The 14,255-nt window shown below is 36.4% G+C and overlaps 1 protein-coding gene across 2 annotated transcripts in view; it reads left to right on the forward strand.

The window, feature by feature from the left end:
• Positions 1–12,039, forward strand: part of NIPBL (NIPBL cohesin loading factor) — a 197,440-nt gene extending 185,401 nt beyond the window's left edge. The window contains exons 44-47 of one of the 2 annotated variants that reach the window (XM_081232739.1): positions 850–1,124; positions 3,200–3,374; positions 10,310–10,498; positions 11,060–12,039. In XM_081232739.1, coding sequence (XP_081088865.1) covers positions 850–1,124; positions 3,200–3,374; positions 10,310–10,498; positions 11,060–11,425 — 1,005 coding nt within the window. In that variant the 3' untranslated portion in view covers positions 11,426–12,039. Of the gene's footprint in view, positions 1–849; positions 1,125–3,199; positions 3,375–10,309; positions 10,540–11,059 lie in introns of both variants that reach the window. The other variant, XM_081232740.1, reaches the window with a different exon arrangement.
• The last annotated feature ends 2,216 nt before the right edge of the window (positions 12,040–14,255 follow it).

Consider the following 14,255-nt stretch of genomic DNA (forward strand, 5'->3'; position numbering starts at 1 on the left):
CTTATTTTACTTCACTTACTGTTGTACATATACTTGTATCTGTTTCTCCTGTTTTATTTCTTAGCAGTTACATTTTGAATATTGCTTTGTAATCTGGTCTTTTCCACCTTGAAACCAGCTGACTTTGTTTCTTTTTAAAAGCTAACAGTTTCATAAAGTACAAAAAATGAGAATTTAAGTATTTAAGGAAAGTTGCACATTATCTTGCTGAAAAGTTCTTAAAAGGGAGAGTTTGATAGAAGCTGGGGGAATTCAAGCCTATTATATTTTCCCAGTTAAATTATAATTACTGGCTTCCCTGGTGGCGCAGTGGTTGAGAGTCCTCCTGCCGATGCAAGGGACACGGGTTCGTGCCCTGGTCCGGGAAGATCCCACATGCCGCGGAGCGGCTAGGCCCGTGAGCCGTGGCCGCTGAGCCTGCGCGTCCAGAGCCTGTGCTCCGCAACGGGAGAGGCCACAACAGTGAGAGGCCCGTGTACCGCAAAAAAAAAAAAAATTATAATTACTTATTTTCCTCTATAATGGCTTACCTGTATATCAAATTGTTACTTCTATAACTAATTTATCTTTCATTACTATAAGGAGATTCTTTCCCTTTGAATGATATTTCAGAATGGTTTAGGGAGGGTGGCACAGTGGTTGAAGGAGTGAATTTCATTTAGTCTTGGAGCATAATTTTTTCCCCCAAGGGTAGCGTCCCCAGTTGTTTATGGAAAATCAGAGGGTTTCAATATATAAAATATTAATATAAGGATACTTTTGAAGCTGTTAAATGGAGCATATGTATAGTTGTAGTGGTATTTTTGTTTTATTATTTTTCAGACAGAATAATTTCCTCTTTTTTTTCAGTCTATGGTAAAAGACAAAAGGAAAGAGAGAAAATCATCTCCTGGTAAGGAAAATGAGTCAAGCGAGAGTGAAGAAGAAGTCTGCAGGCCTCGGAAGTCACGGAAACGTGTAGATTCAGATTCAGATTCAGATTCAGAAGATGATATAAATTCAGTGATGAAATGTTTGCCAGAAAATTCAGCTCCTTTAATTGAGTTTGCAAATGTCTCCCAGGGTATTTTATTGCTTCTGATGTTAAAACAACATTTGAAGAATCTCTGTGGATTTTCTGATAGGTAAGCTTGCATAAGCAGTGAGAGAAAAAACTTGCTGTGTTCAAATAATGAACAAATGTGAAACCCAGTTTTGATTGCATGCTGAATATTAAAAATGCTCTTTTTAAAAAAGGAGTTTGTTCAATTGCTATATACTATTTTGTTGTATAATCTACCATAATTTGTCCATTCTGTTATTGAAGAGAGGAAAACTATTCCTCTAATTGGAGATAATGCATTATGAACTATAAATTAGAGGACTTAAATCCTTAATATCTTTAAAAAGATATTAGAGAATTAGGCTAACCTTAAAAATAGATAAGAAATTTAAGTTTTTAAAGAGCTGTGGGGACTTCCCTGGCGGTGCAGTGGTTAAGAGTCCACCTGCCAATGCAGGGGACATGGGTTCGAGCCCTGGTCTAGGAAGATTCCACATGCTGCGTAGCAAGTAAGTCCGTGCACTACAACTACTGAGCCTGCGCTCTAGAGCCCGCGAGCCACCACTGCTGAGCCCGCATGCCACAACTACTGAAGCCTGCATGCCTGGAGCCTGTGCTCTGCAACAAGAGAAGCCACCACAATTATAAGCACGCGCACTGCAACGAAGAGTAGCCCCCGCTCGCTCTCAGCTAGAGAAAGCCTGCGCACAGCAATGAAGACCTAACGCAGCCTAAAATAAATAAATTTATTTTTTAAAAAAGAACTATGAATGAAGAATAGATGCAGACCAACTAGGCTAAGTTCTAACAGTCCAGCAGTCTTTAATGTACACTATCAAGTAAGAGATAGAAAAGTACTAATAACTTAGACTGCCCTATAATTTTACCCATTGTCAATCACTGTAGGTATCTGTCTTCTGCCTGTACCCATGGAATTTTGGACATTTTTCACATTCATTGAAACCCTATGAAGTCACATGTTCGTAGGGACAGATAATGAAATTAGTAAAGTAGACCTGGTAGGTCAGTGGCAAAATGAAAAGAACATGTTTCTTCTGAAGGGTTTAGATATTACTCAGATGTTCATCAGCTTGTTGCCATGGAAGAGAGTGGGAACAATGTGGCCAGAGCTTCCATCTTTTCAAGAGAAGCTAGATAATCCAGATTTTAATGAGAACTATCTTGATGTTAAATATTGGCAGCCACGGGCATACCTTGTTTTATTGCACTTCGCAGATACTGCATTTTTTGCAAATTGAAGGTTTGTGGCAATCCTGCATCAAGCAAGTCTGTCGGCGCCATTTTTCCAACAGCATTTGTTCACTTTGTGTCTCTGTGTCACATTTTGGTAATTCTTACAGTATTAAAATTTTTTTATTATTATATTTTGTAGTGACCTTTGATTGCTGTTACAAAAAGATTACAATTCACTGAAGACTCAGATGATAGTTAGCATTTTTTAGCAATAAAATATTTTTAAATTAAGATACATATGTTTTTAGACATAATGCTGTCGCACACTTAATAGACTATAATATAGTGTAAACGTAACTTTTATACACACTGGGAAACAAAATTCATGTGGTTTGCTTTATTGCAATATTTGCTTTATCACGATGGTCTGGAACCAAACCGGCAACATCTCCAAGATACGCCTGTAATTCGGAATAATTTAAAACCTTGTAAAGTCTTGGGGCAGTGCTAAGGAGTTGGAAAGATTTTGAAACAGTTGTTAATAATGTGAAACAGGTTTGTAAGCAATAATTCTGGTCACTGTGTAGAGAATGAATAGTTGGGGCACAAAACAGTAGAAGGAGGTAAACCAGTTAGGTAGTATTGAGTAATTATGTTAAAACTGTCCTACAGTCACAATCATGGTGCTAAGAAATAGACATGAGAAACTACTTTCATTTAAATGATGCCTCTATTCAAGACAAATACTGATAGAAACAAGAGAATATTATTCTTTTTAATCTTTTGATTTTGTGTCTTTACTTCCCTTTTTAAAATCATATTTATTTTGTATACAATTTCACTGGTTAAAATCTGTATAACAAACAGTTTAATTATAACTAAATAAAATTTAACTAGAAGCAATTTAAATGTAAATGCCTAAAAAATTTTTTTTAAGTTAATGGTTTTGTTTTCCCAAAACAGTAAAATTCAGAAATACTCTCCATCTGAATCTGCAAAAGTGTATGATAAAGCGATAAACCGAAAAACAGGAGTTCATTTTCATCCCAAACAAACACTGGACTTCCTGCGGAGTGATATGGCTAATTCCAAAATCACTGAAGATGTGAAGAGGAGTATAGTAAAACAGTATCTAGATGTGAGTAGTAAAACCAAAATATATTTCATTTTGATAATGGCTTTTTTAAAAAGTAAATTCTTTTGAGACAGATAGCTACCTCCTTTCATTGAAGGTATGCTTCGCGACCCATCACTCATTATTTTTGTCTATGTAGTTTTAATGAGTTACTTTAAGCTTATCTTTCCCATTTCACCCACTACAATTGCACTACAATTGTTTTTTCTTAGGAAATACCAGCCCACCACTAACTTTATTTTAGTGAAAAGCAAAGTTTTTAGGCAAGTTTTAGAGAAAAGCTGTGCCCATATATGTATTTTTTTAATTCAGTGGATTACATGGTTTATATTTCATCAAAGGAAAAACCATGAAAAGTCATCCTCCTGCCTTCTTTAGCCATTCTATTCCTCTTCCCTCTGGCAACCAATATGACTACTTTTTCATGTATTCTTACAGTAGCTGTACAAGTGTGTGTGTGTGTGTGTGTGTTTGTATATATTTGTGTATCTGTTACATATAGACCCACCTAAGAAGTATGTGAGTGAGTATGTGAGTGTATAAATTGTGCTTTTAAAGTGTCTTTAAGAATAGGCAAATTCAGGGAGTTCCCTGGCAGTCCAGTGGTTAGGACTCTGCGCTTTCACTGCCGAGGGCCCAGGTTCAGTCAGTCCCAGGTCAGGGAACTAAGATCCCTCAAGCTGTGGTGTAGCGCCCCCCCCAAAAAAAGGCAAATTCAGAAAGTCAGAAAATAGAACAGAAGTTACGGGGGGAGGTGGGGGCAGGAATGGTTAGTTGGGTGGGGTTTTTTTAGATTTTTTTTTAAACTTTTTATTTTGTATTGGAGTATAGCCAATTAACAATGTTGTGATAATTTCAGGTGCACAGCAAAGCAACTCAGCCATACATATCCATGTATCCATTCTCCCCCAGACTCCCCTCCCATCCAGGCTGCCACATAACATTGAGCAGAGTTCCCTTTGCTATACAGTAGTTCCTAGTTGGTTATCCTTTTTAAATATAGCAGTGTGTACATGTCAGTGCCAAACTCCCTAACTATCCATTCCCTCTACCCTTCCCCTGCAGTAGCCATAAGTTCGTTCTCTAAGTCTGTGAGTCCATTTCTGTTTTGTAAATAAGCTCATTTGTACCATTTTTTTTAGATTCCGCATAAAGCAACATCATTATGATATTTCTCTTTGTCTGACTTCACTCAGTATGACAATCTCTAGGTCCATCCATGTTGCTGCAAATGGCATTATTTCATTCTTTTTTATGGCTGAGTAATATTCCATTGTATATATGTACCACATCTTGTTTATCCATTCCTCTGTTGATGGACATTTAGGTTGCTTCCATGTCTTGGCTATTGTAAACAGTGCTGCAGTGAACATTGGGGTGCATGTATCCTTTCGGACCATGTTTTTCTCTGGGTATATGCCCAGGAGTGGGATTGCAGGGTCACATGGTAGCTCTATTTTTAGTTTTTTAAGGAACCTCCATACTGTTCTACATAGTGGTTGTACCAATTTACATTCCCACCAATAGTGTAGGAGGGTTCTCTTCTCTCCACACCATCTCCAGCATTTATTGTTTGTAGATTTTTTGATGATAACCATTTTGACTGGTGTGAGGTGATACCTCATTGTAGTTTTGATTTGCATTTCTCTAATCATTAGCAGTGTTGAACACCCTTTCATGTGCCTCTTGGCCATCCATATGTCTTCCTTGGAAAAATGTCTAGGTCTTCTGTCCATTTTTTGATTGGGTTATTTGTTTTGATGATATTAAGCCACATGAGGTGTTTCTAAATTTTGGAGACTAATCCCTTGTCGATCACATCATTTGCAAATATTTTCTCCCAATCTGTGGGTTGTCTTTTCATTTTGTTTATGGTCTCCTTTGCTGTGCAAGAGCTTTTGAGTTTAATTAGGCCCCATTTGTTTATTTTTGGGTTTTTTTCCATTACTCTGGGAGATGGATCAGAAAAGATATTGTTACAATTTATGTCAGAGAGTGTTCTGCCTGTGTTTTCCTCTAGGAGGATTTATAATGTCCAGTCTCACATGTAGATCTTTAATCCATTTTGAGCATATTTTTGTGTATGGTGTTAAAGAATGATCTAATTTCATTTTTTTACATGTAGCTGTCCAGTTTTCCCAGCACCATTTGTTGAAGAGACTGTTTTTCCACCATTGTATAATCTTGCCTTCTTTGTCATAGATTAATAGACCATAGGTGGGTAGGTTTATTTCTGGGCTTTCTGTCCTGTTCCATTGATCTGTAGTTCTCTTTTTGTGCCAGTACCATACTGTTTTGATGACTAAAGCTTTGTAGTATAGTCTGAAGTCAGGGACCCTGATTCCTCCATCTCCATTTTTCTTTCTCAAGATTACTTTGGCTATTTGGGGTCTTCTGTGTCCCCATACAAAGTTTAAGATATTTTGTTCTAGTTCTATGAAAAATGCCATTGGTAATTTGATAGGGATTGCATTGAATCTGTAGATTGCCTTGGGTAGTGTAGTCATTTTGACAATATTTATTCTTTCAAGCAAAGAACATGATATATCTTTCCATCTCTTTGTGTCTTCTTTGATTTCTTTCATCAGCATGTTATAGTTTTCGGAGTACAGGTCTTTTGCCTCCTTAGGTAGGTTTATTCGTAGGTATTTTATTCTCTTTCATACAGTGGTAAATGGGATTGTTTCTTGAATTTCTCTTTCTGATCTTTCATTGTTAGTGTATAGAAATGCAACACATTTCTGTGTATTAATTTTGTATCCTGCAACTTTACCAAATTCATTGATGAGCTCTAGTAATTTTCTGATAGCATCTTTAGGATTTTATATGTATAGTATCATGTCATCTGCAAACAGTGATGGTTTAACGTCTTCTTTTCCAATTTGGATTCCTTTTATTTATTTTTCTTCTCTGATTTCCGTAGCTAGGACTTCCAAAACTATGTTGAATAAAAGTGGTGAGAGTGGGCATCCTTGTCTTGTTCCTGATCTTAGAGGAAATGCTTTCAGCTTTTCACCATTGAGTATGATGCTAGCTGTAGGTTTGTCTTACATGGCCTTTATTATGTTGAGGTAGGTTCCCTCTGTGCCCATTTCCTGGAGAGTTTTATCATAAATAGGTGTTGAATTTTGTCAAAAGCTTTTTCTGCATCTACTGAGATGATCATTTGGGGGTTTCTTAATATATAGATTTATTTATTTATTTTTGGCTGTGTTGGGTCTTTGTTGCTGCATGTGGGCTTTCTCTAGTTGCAGCAAGCAGGAGCTGCTCTTCGTTCCAGTGCACGGGCTTCTCGTTGTGGTGGCTTCTCTTGTTGCAGAGCATGGGCTCTAGGCATGCGGGCTTCAGTAGTTGTGGCACATGGACTCAGTAGTTGTAGCTCGCAGGCTCTAGAGCACAGGCTCAGCAGTTGTGGTGCACGGGCTTAGTTGCTCCACGGCATGTGGGATCTTCCCAGACCAGGGCTGGAACACATGTCCCCCGCATTGGCAGGCGGATTCTCAACCACTGCGCCACCAGGGAGGCCCGGGAGTTTTTAAATTACAGTTTCAATTTCAGTGCTTGTAATTGGTTCATATTTTCTAATTATTCCTGGTTCAGTCTTGGGAGACTGTACCTTTCTAAGAATTTGCCCATTTCTTCCAGATTGTCTGTTTTATTGGCATACAGTTGCATATAGTAGTCTCTTATGATCCTTTGTATTTCTGTGGTATCAGCTGTAACTTCTCCTTTTTCATTTTTCATTTTATTGATTTGAGTCCTCTCCCTTTTTTTCTTGATGAGTCTGGCTAAAGGTTTATCAGTTTTGTTTATCTTTTCAAGGAACCAGCTTTTAGTTTCATTGATCTTTGCTCTTGTCTTCTTTGTCTCTATTTCATTTGTCTCTGCTCTGATCTTTATGATTTCTTTCCTTCTACTAACTTTCAGTTTTGTTTGTTCTTCTTTCTCTAGTTGCTTTATGTGTATGGTTAGGTTGTTTATTTGAGATTTTTCTTGTTTCCCAAAGTAAGGTTGTATTGCTATAAACTTTCCTCTTTGAACTGCTTTTACTGTATCCCATAGGTTTTGGATCGTTGTGCTCTCATTTTCATTTGTCTCTAGATATTTTTTTATTTCCTCTTTGATTTCTTCAGTGATCCAGTGGTTGTTTAGTAGCATATTGCTTAGCCTCCACGTATTTGTGTTTTTATAGTCTTTTTCTTGGAGTTTATTTCTAATCTCACAGCGTTGTGGTCAGAAAAGATGCTTGATATGATTTCAGTTTTCTTAAATTTACCAAGGCTCACTTTATGGCCCAGGATGTGGTCATTCCTGGAGAATATTCCATGTGCACTTCAGAAAAATGTGTATTCTTCTGCTTCTGGATGGAGTGCTCTATAAATATCAGTTAAGTCCATCTGATCTAATGTGTCATTTAAGGCTTGTGTTTCCTTACTGATTTTATGTCTGGCTGATCTGTCCATTGATGAAAGTGGGGTGTTAAAGTCCCCCACTATTATTGTATTACTGTCAATTTCTCCCTTTATGGCTGTTAGTATTTGCCTTATATATTGTGGTGCTCCTAAGTTGGGTGCATATATGTTTACAATCGTTATACCTTCTTGGATTGATTCCTTGATTGTTATGTAGTGTCCTTCTTTGTCTCTTGTAGCATTCTTTGTTTTAAAGTCTATTTTGTCTGATATGAGTATTGCTACTGCAGCTTTCTTTTGATTTCCACTTGCATGGAATACCTTCTTCCATCCCCTCACTTTCAATCTGTTTGTGTCCCTAGGTCTGAAGTGGGTCTCTTGTAGACAGCATATATATGGGTCTTGTTTTTGTATCCATTCAGTGAGCCTGTGTCTTTGTTGGCGCATTTAATCCATTTACATTTAAAGTAATTATCGGTATGTGTGTTCCTTTTGCCATTTTCTTAATTGTTTCCGGTTTGTTTCTGTAGGTCTTCTTTCTTTCCTCTTTTGTTCTCTGCTCTTGTGGTTTGATGACGGGATCTTTAGTGTTGTGTTTGGGTTGCTTTTTCTTTTTTTGTGTGTGTATCTGTTGTAGCTTTTGGGTTTGCTGTTCCCATGAGGTTTTGATATAGCAGTCTGTATATGTACAAGATTGTTTTAAGTTGCTAGTCTCTTTCCCACTTAGAGGAGTTCCTTTAGCATTTGTTGCAAAGCTGGTCTGGTGTTGCTGAATTCTCTTAGCTTTTGCTTGTCTGTAAAGCTTTTGATTTCTCTGTGGAATCTGAATGAGAGCCTTGCTGGGTAGAGTATTCTTGGTTCTAGGTTCTTCCCTTTCATAACTTTAAATATATTGTGCCACTCCCTTCTGGCTTGCAACGTTTCTGCTGAGAAATCAGCTGTTAACCTTATGGGAGTTCCCTTGTATGTTATTTGTTGTTCTTCCCTTGTTGCTTTTAATAATTTTTCTTTGTCTTTAATTTTTGTCAGTTGGATTACTGTGTATCTTGGAATATTTCTCCTTGGGTTTATCCTGCCTGCAACTCTGCACTTCCTGGACTTGGGTGGCTATTTCCTTTGCCATGTTAGGGAAGTTTTCAACTATAATCTCTTCAAATATTTTCTCTGGTCCTTTCTCTCTCTCTTCTCCTTCTGGGACCCCTATAATGCACATGTTGGTGCATTTAATGTTGTCCCATAGATCTCTTAGGCTGTCTTCATTTCTTTACATTCTTTTTTCTTTATTCTGTTCCATGGCAGTGATTTCCACCATTCTGTCTTCCAGGTCACTTATCCATTCTTCTGCCTCAGTTATTCTGCTATTGATTCCGTTTAGCATATTTTTCATTTCAGTTATTGTATTCATCTCTATTTGTTCATTAACTCTTCTAGGTCTTTGTTAAACATTTGTTTCATCTTCTCAGTCCTTGCCTCCATTCTTTTTCCAGGGTCATCTTGGATCATCTTCACTGTTATTATTCTGAATTCTTTTTCTGGAAGGTTGCCTATCTCCACTTCATTCAGTTGTTTTTCTCGGCTTTATCTTGTTCCTGCATCTGGGACATAATTCTCTGTCTTTTCATTTTGTCTCTCTTTTCTGTGGTTGTGGTTTTCATTCCACAGGCTACAGGATTGTAGTTCTTCTTGCATCCACTGTCTCAGGAATGGGGGGGGGGAGTATTGAATGGGTACAGATTGAGTTTCTTTGGGGGATGATGAAAAAGCTTTTGAAATGTCTGTGGCGATGATTGTACAACAGTGTGAATATACTTACTGTCAATGAATTAAACACTTTAAAATGGTAAATTTTATGTTATATATATTTTACCAGAATAAAAATTTTTTAACGTTTTAAAAAAATTTTCGAGATTGTCCTAAAAAGTAAAAATAAAGTCTTTAATTTTAATCTACTTAAAGCTGGTAGTTGAACACAACTAATAATGATTTTTTTGACCAAGAATGTAATGTACACAGTGATTTTCATATTATTCATAGACTGCAAACCTTATACTCTAAATTTGCCATTTATTTTAGTTCTTTAAAATTCTTCAGCATTTTTTGTTTCCTGTTGTATCCTCTTATCTTGGTGGAGAGCAGAAAATGGGGGGCAGAAAAGTTTAATAGTCTGTCAATAATTAGTAATCACTTGGCTGCTTGATAACTTGGATCAGGGTCCGCAACATCTGGCTTATGGTGGCCAACTGCCTGTTTGTGTAAAATAAAGTTTTATTGAAACAGCCATGCCCATTCATTTTTGTATTGCATTTTGGCCTGCAAAGCCAAAAATACTTACTATCTGGCTCTTTACAGAAAATGTTTGCCAGCCCCCAACTTGGACAATAGCTAAAGTCTTTTTCACCCACACCAAACAACTGCCATGGAAAACATTTAGGAAAAAATTTTTAAATAAAGGAAACGTTTAGGAATTTGTCAGTCTTGTTTGAAAAAATATACTTAAAATTCTAAATTAATATCTAATTTTTGTAGTTCAAACTTCTCATGGAACATCTGGACCCTGATGAAGAGGAAGAAGAAGGGGAGGTGTCAGCTAGCACAAATGCTCGGAACAAAGCAATTACCTCGCTGCTTGGAGGAGGCAGCCCTAAAAATAATGCAGCAGCAGAGACAGAAGATGATGAAAGTGATGGGGAGGATAGAGGAGGAGGCACTTCAGGGGTGAGGCGGAGGAGGAGTCAACGTATTTCGCAGCGTATTACGTAAAATGATTTTTATGTGCTTATATATGTCAGTCTATTAAATGTACACCAAGTAATGTAATACTTATGAGAGAAAACATTTTGTAGATAGAAATTCTCTACTTATCCATTTATACATCCTTTTGTAGAAAGTTTAACATAAAAGACAATAAAAAAGAAAAAACAGAAATGAGATTTATCCAGCATAAAGGGTTATTAATTTTTCTTTGGATTGTATTAATGTGTGTTATCCTTTTTTATTGTTGATAAGTTTTATGTAGCTTTATGGTTCATATGTATATATAATTTTATATATCAATAAGAGTAAAGACACGGGTACAAATTAAGAGTTACATGGTTTTACAAGTATATGTTAACCCCTTGGCGCTGGCGGTCACGGTGCGTCTCATTGCCGGCAATGGAAGTGTGCTGGGAAATCCCAACTCCCGGCGTCAAGGGATTAAAAGCAATAAAAACAATAATTTCACTAAAATTATTTTGTGTAACACTTGGTCTTTTTTCCCCCCTCCCAATATTTTAGTCATTGAGAAGGTCAAAACGAAATTCAGACTCTACGGAGTTGGCAGCACAGATGAATGAAAGTGTTGACGTCATGGATGTCATCGCTATTTGCTGTCCAAAGTACAAAGATCGACCACAAATTGCAAGAGTAGTACAGAAAACCAGCAATGGCTTCAGTGTTCAGTGGATGGCAGGCTCCTACAGTGGCTCCTGGACTGAGGCTAAGCGCCGTGATGGCCGCAAACTGGTGCCTTGGGTAGACACTATTAAAGAGTCAGACATTATTTACAAAAAAATTGCTCTAACGAGTGCTAATAAGCTGACTAATAAAGTTGTTCAGACTTTACGATCCCTGTATGCCGCCAAGGACGGGACTTCCAGCTAATGAATTTGTACATGCAGCCAAATTTACAGGAGTTTTTTTTTAAAGGCAGAAAAACTTGAAATATCAACATTCTGGCAAAAAAAAAAATCAGTTTTATGAAGAGTAAGAATGGAACCTGGGATGCAGGAACAAAAGAAGGAAATGTTGGGCAAAACATTTTTGTGGGAGCTCCCTTCGCTGTTGTGCAGCAGAAACAGATTCTCAGTTCATTTTTACTCCCACTGTATTATAGTTTAACAAAAATTGTTTATATCTTGGAAAAAAAACTTTCTGTTTAAAAAATAAACAAGTGAATGTTGGAAATTAGTCTGTTAATGTTCTTAATAAAGTGTTCTTGGAGTTTAACCTAGCAGCGGATGGCTTTCTTTAGCTTAGCCCAGTTTCCAGGGAAGCATTGTTTTTTCCAGGCTGTAAAATGGCAGAATCTCCTGGATATATAATTTATTCTGTTGGAAAAAAAAAAAAAAGCATGCAGTATCTATGACCTATCTGCAGAAGGAGTTTTTGTAAATGTAGATTTTGATGTATTAGGTCACCCTGAAAACAATACAAGAAAAGGGATCCCCAGGCAATCTGGTGGAGCGAATACTGCAATAAATTTTTTTACTTCTCTTTGTTACTTGTCTGTTTCCATTTGAATTTCTTATTGTAAAGATCTGTTTAAATCCATTTATATTATTTTGCAGTCTTTTATGTAAAATTTATTATATCACTGGTTTTCAGAACAAAACATAAAATATTGTTTATACAGTTTGTATAGGCTGACTTCTGAATAATTGGTATCTATTATTTTCATTCCCATAAGAGGGTGTAAACAATTAATTCCAGGGTTTTATTGTATCCTGCAATATTTAGTATTAACTATATATGATTTAGCACTGTGCCAAACACATTTTCAAGAGTACATTTTGATATAAAAAGAAACTATAGTTTATTCCTTGTATGCTTCAATTTCTTTCTAGTAATGTCATGATGGTAATATTTATTTTTTAAATCTTGGGAAAAGGTAACAGTCTTCGGGAAAGAACAATCATGCTATTTTGGAAAACTAGCATTTCTCTTAGTTAAAATTATGCCATGTGTTATTTTCAAACTAGAATTGAGATGACTATGACACTTCATAATAACATTACATTTTTCACAAGTTATTTTTTAATGCTGAAAAAGGAGTAATTTTACTAGTTGAGATGTTTACTCATTTTCTATTCTAAATGTTTTATACATCTTTTGGGAGCAGTTGTCGTTTATCTGTTACTACAGATGGGGAGGTGGGTATTTAATTAGTTGATTTGCATAGTTGATGCTGAGAAATAGTAATGCCTAAAATTTACAGGGGATGAGGTCTGTTTCAAAGTTAAGTCTTTTTAAAAATATGTACTATTTTTAAGTCAGCTTTTTAAAATCTGACCTCTAGAATGTTAAGTTTTATGAAATTGGCCAATAAATGAAGATACTCAATTTGTGAGGAAGAGTGACATTGCCATAAAATATCTTTTTGTGAACACCTATTAAACCACTATGAAAATACCTTTACAGGATCCATTTTCTATGTGGAATTATTTCAGAACATTTTCTTGAAGGAAATGTTTTCTCATTCTTCTTTTTCTTCCACTTAATTGCATGTTTCCTCTTCCTTTTTACTATGAACTACGTGGGGAAAAACTATTATAGATTGGGTTTTTTCACCTTTGGAGTTTGTTTTATCAGCAAAAGATTTGAGGTGGCTTTTGAAAACAACAATGATATATCAATAAGAGTAATATATACCAGTTAGGAAAAGTAGAATGTAAAACCCAGCCTCTAGAGTTTTAAAGAATAGAGTTGTGGGTTAAAAAAAAAAAAAAAAAAAAAATAGCCGGTTTTGAATGCCGACATTCAGTGATGCATGATGTCTTTTTTTTTTTTTTAAGGAACATTTATTTGTTTGTTTTTGGCTGTGTTGGGTCTTCGTTGCTGCGTGCGGGCTTTCTCTAGTTGCGGCGAGTGGGGGCTACTCTTCATTGCAGTGCATGGACTTCTCATCGAGGTGGCTTCTCTTGTTGCGGAGCATGGGCTCTAGGCACGCGCGCTTCAGTTTGGGCATGCAGGGTCTAGAAACACAGGCTCAGTAGTTGTGGCACATGGGCTTAGTTGCTCCGCGGCATGTGGGATCTTCCTGGACCAGGGCTCGAACCTGTGTCTCCTGCATTGGCAGGTGGATTCTTAACCACTTCACCACCGGGGAAGTCCCCATGGTGTCTTTTAATTTTTACAAAAACTCTGCTAGTTAAATCTTTTTTCCCCATTTTGTAGATAAGGAAAACACGCTCAGCAGGATTCAGTAATCTGCTTAAATTAAATGTTATAATAAGGATTTAAATTTGGAGTTGGAGTAATTGCATCTCACTACTCTAAGCTAATTGAACATCAAGCATTAAAGGAGATGATACTTTTTGAAAGTAAACCAGTTCTTAAGGATCCTTGGAGTATATATACTTGGGGATCCTATTTAGAGTATTGCTTCTGTTAGCTTGGCCATAGATGAATTGCTGTCTTCAGGAATTTGCCATCTATTCTAAGCTCCAATATTTTAGCTATTAATATATTAATATTGATATAATTGATGAAACCCTTAAATATACAAACCAAGGTTTTCAAAAAGTAGATTTCTCAAATGTGATTTTAGGTCTTAACACTAAAATAAGTTAAGGCCTTGGCAGTCAATTGTACAAAATCAAAATTTTGAAGTGTATTGGGAATTTACAAATTTCAATCTATAGTTTGTTGATAAGTAGTAAGCTGTACCATGTTTTATTGATTTGTATTGAAAAGAGGTTATATTTGAAATGAA

The sequence above is a fragment of the Mesoplodon bidens genome (assembly GCF_964165515.1).
Source record: "Mesoplodon bidens genome assembly, chromosome: 4".
Classification (NCBI taxonomy): Eukaryota; Metazoa; Chordata; class Mammalia; order Artiodactyla; family Ziphiidae; genus Mesoplodon; species Mesoplodon bidens.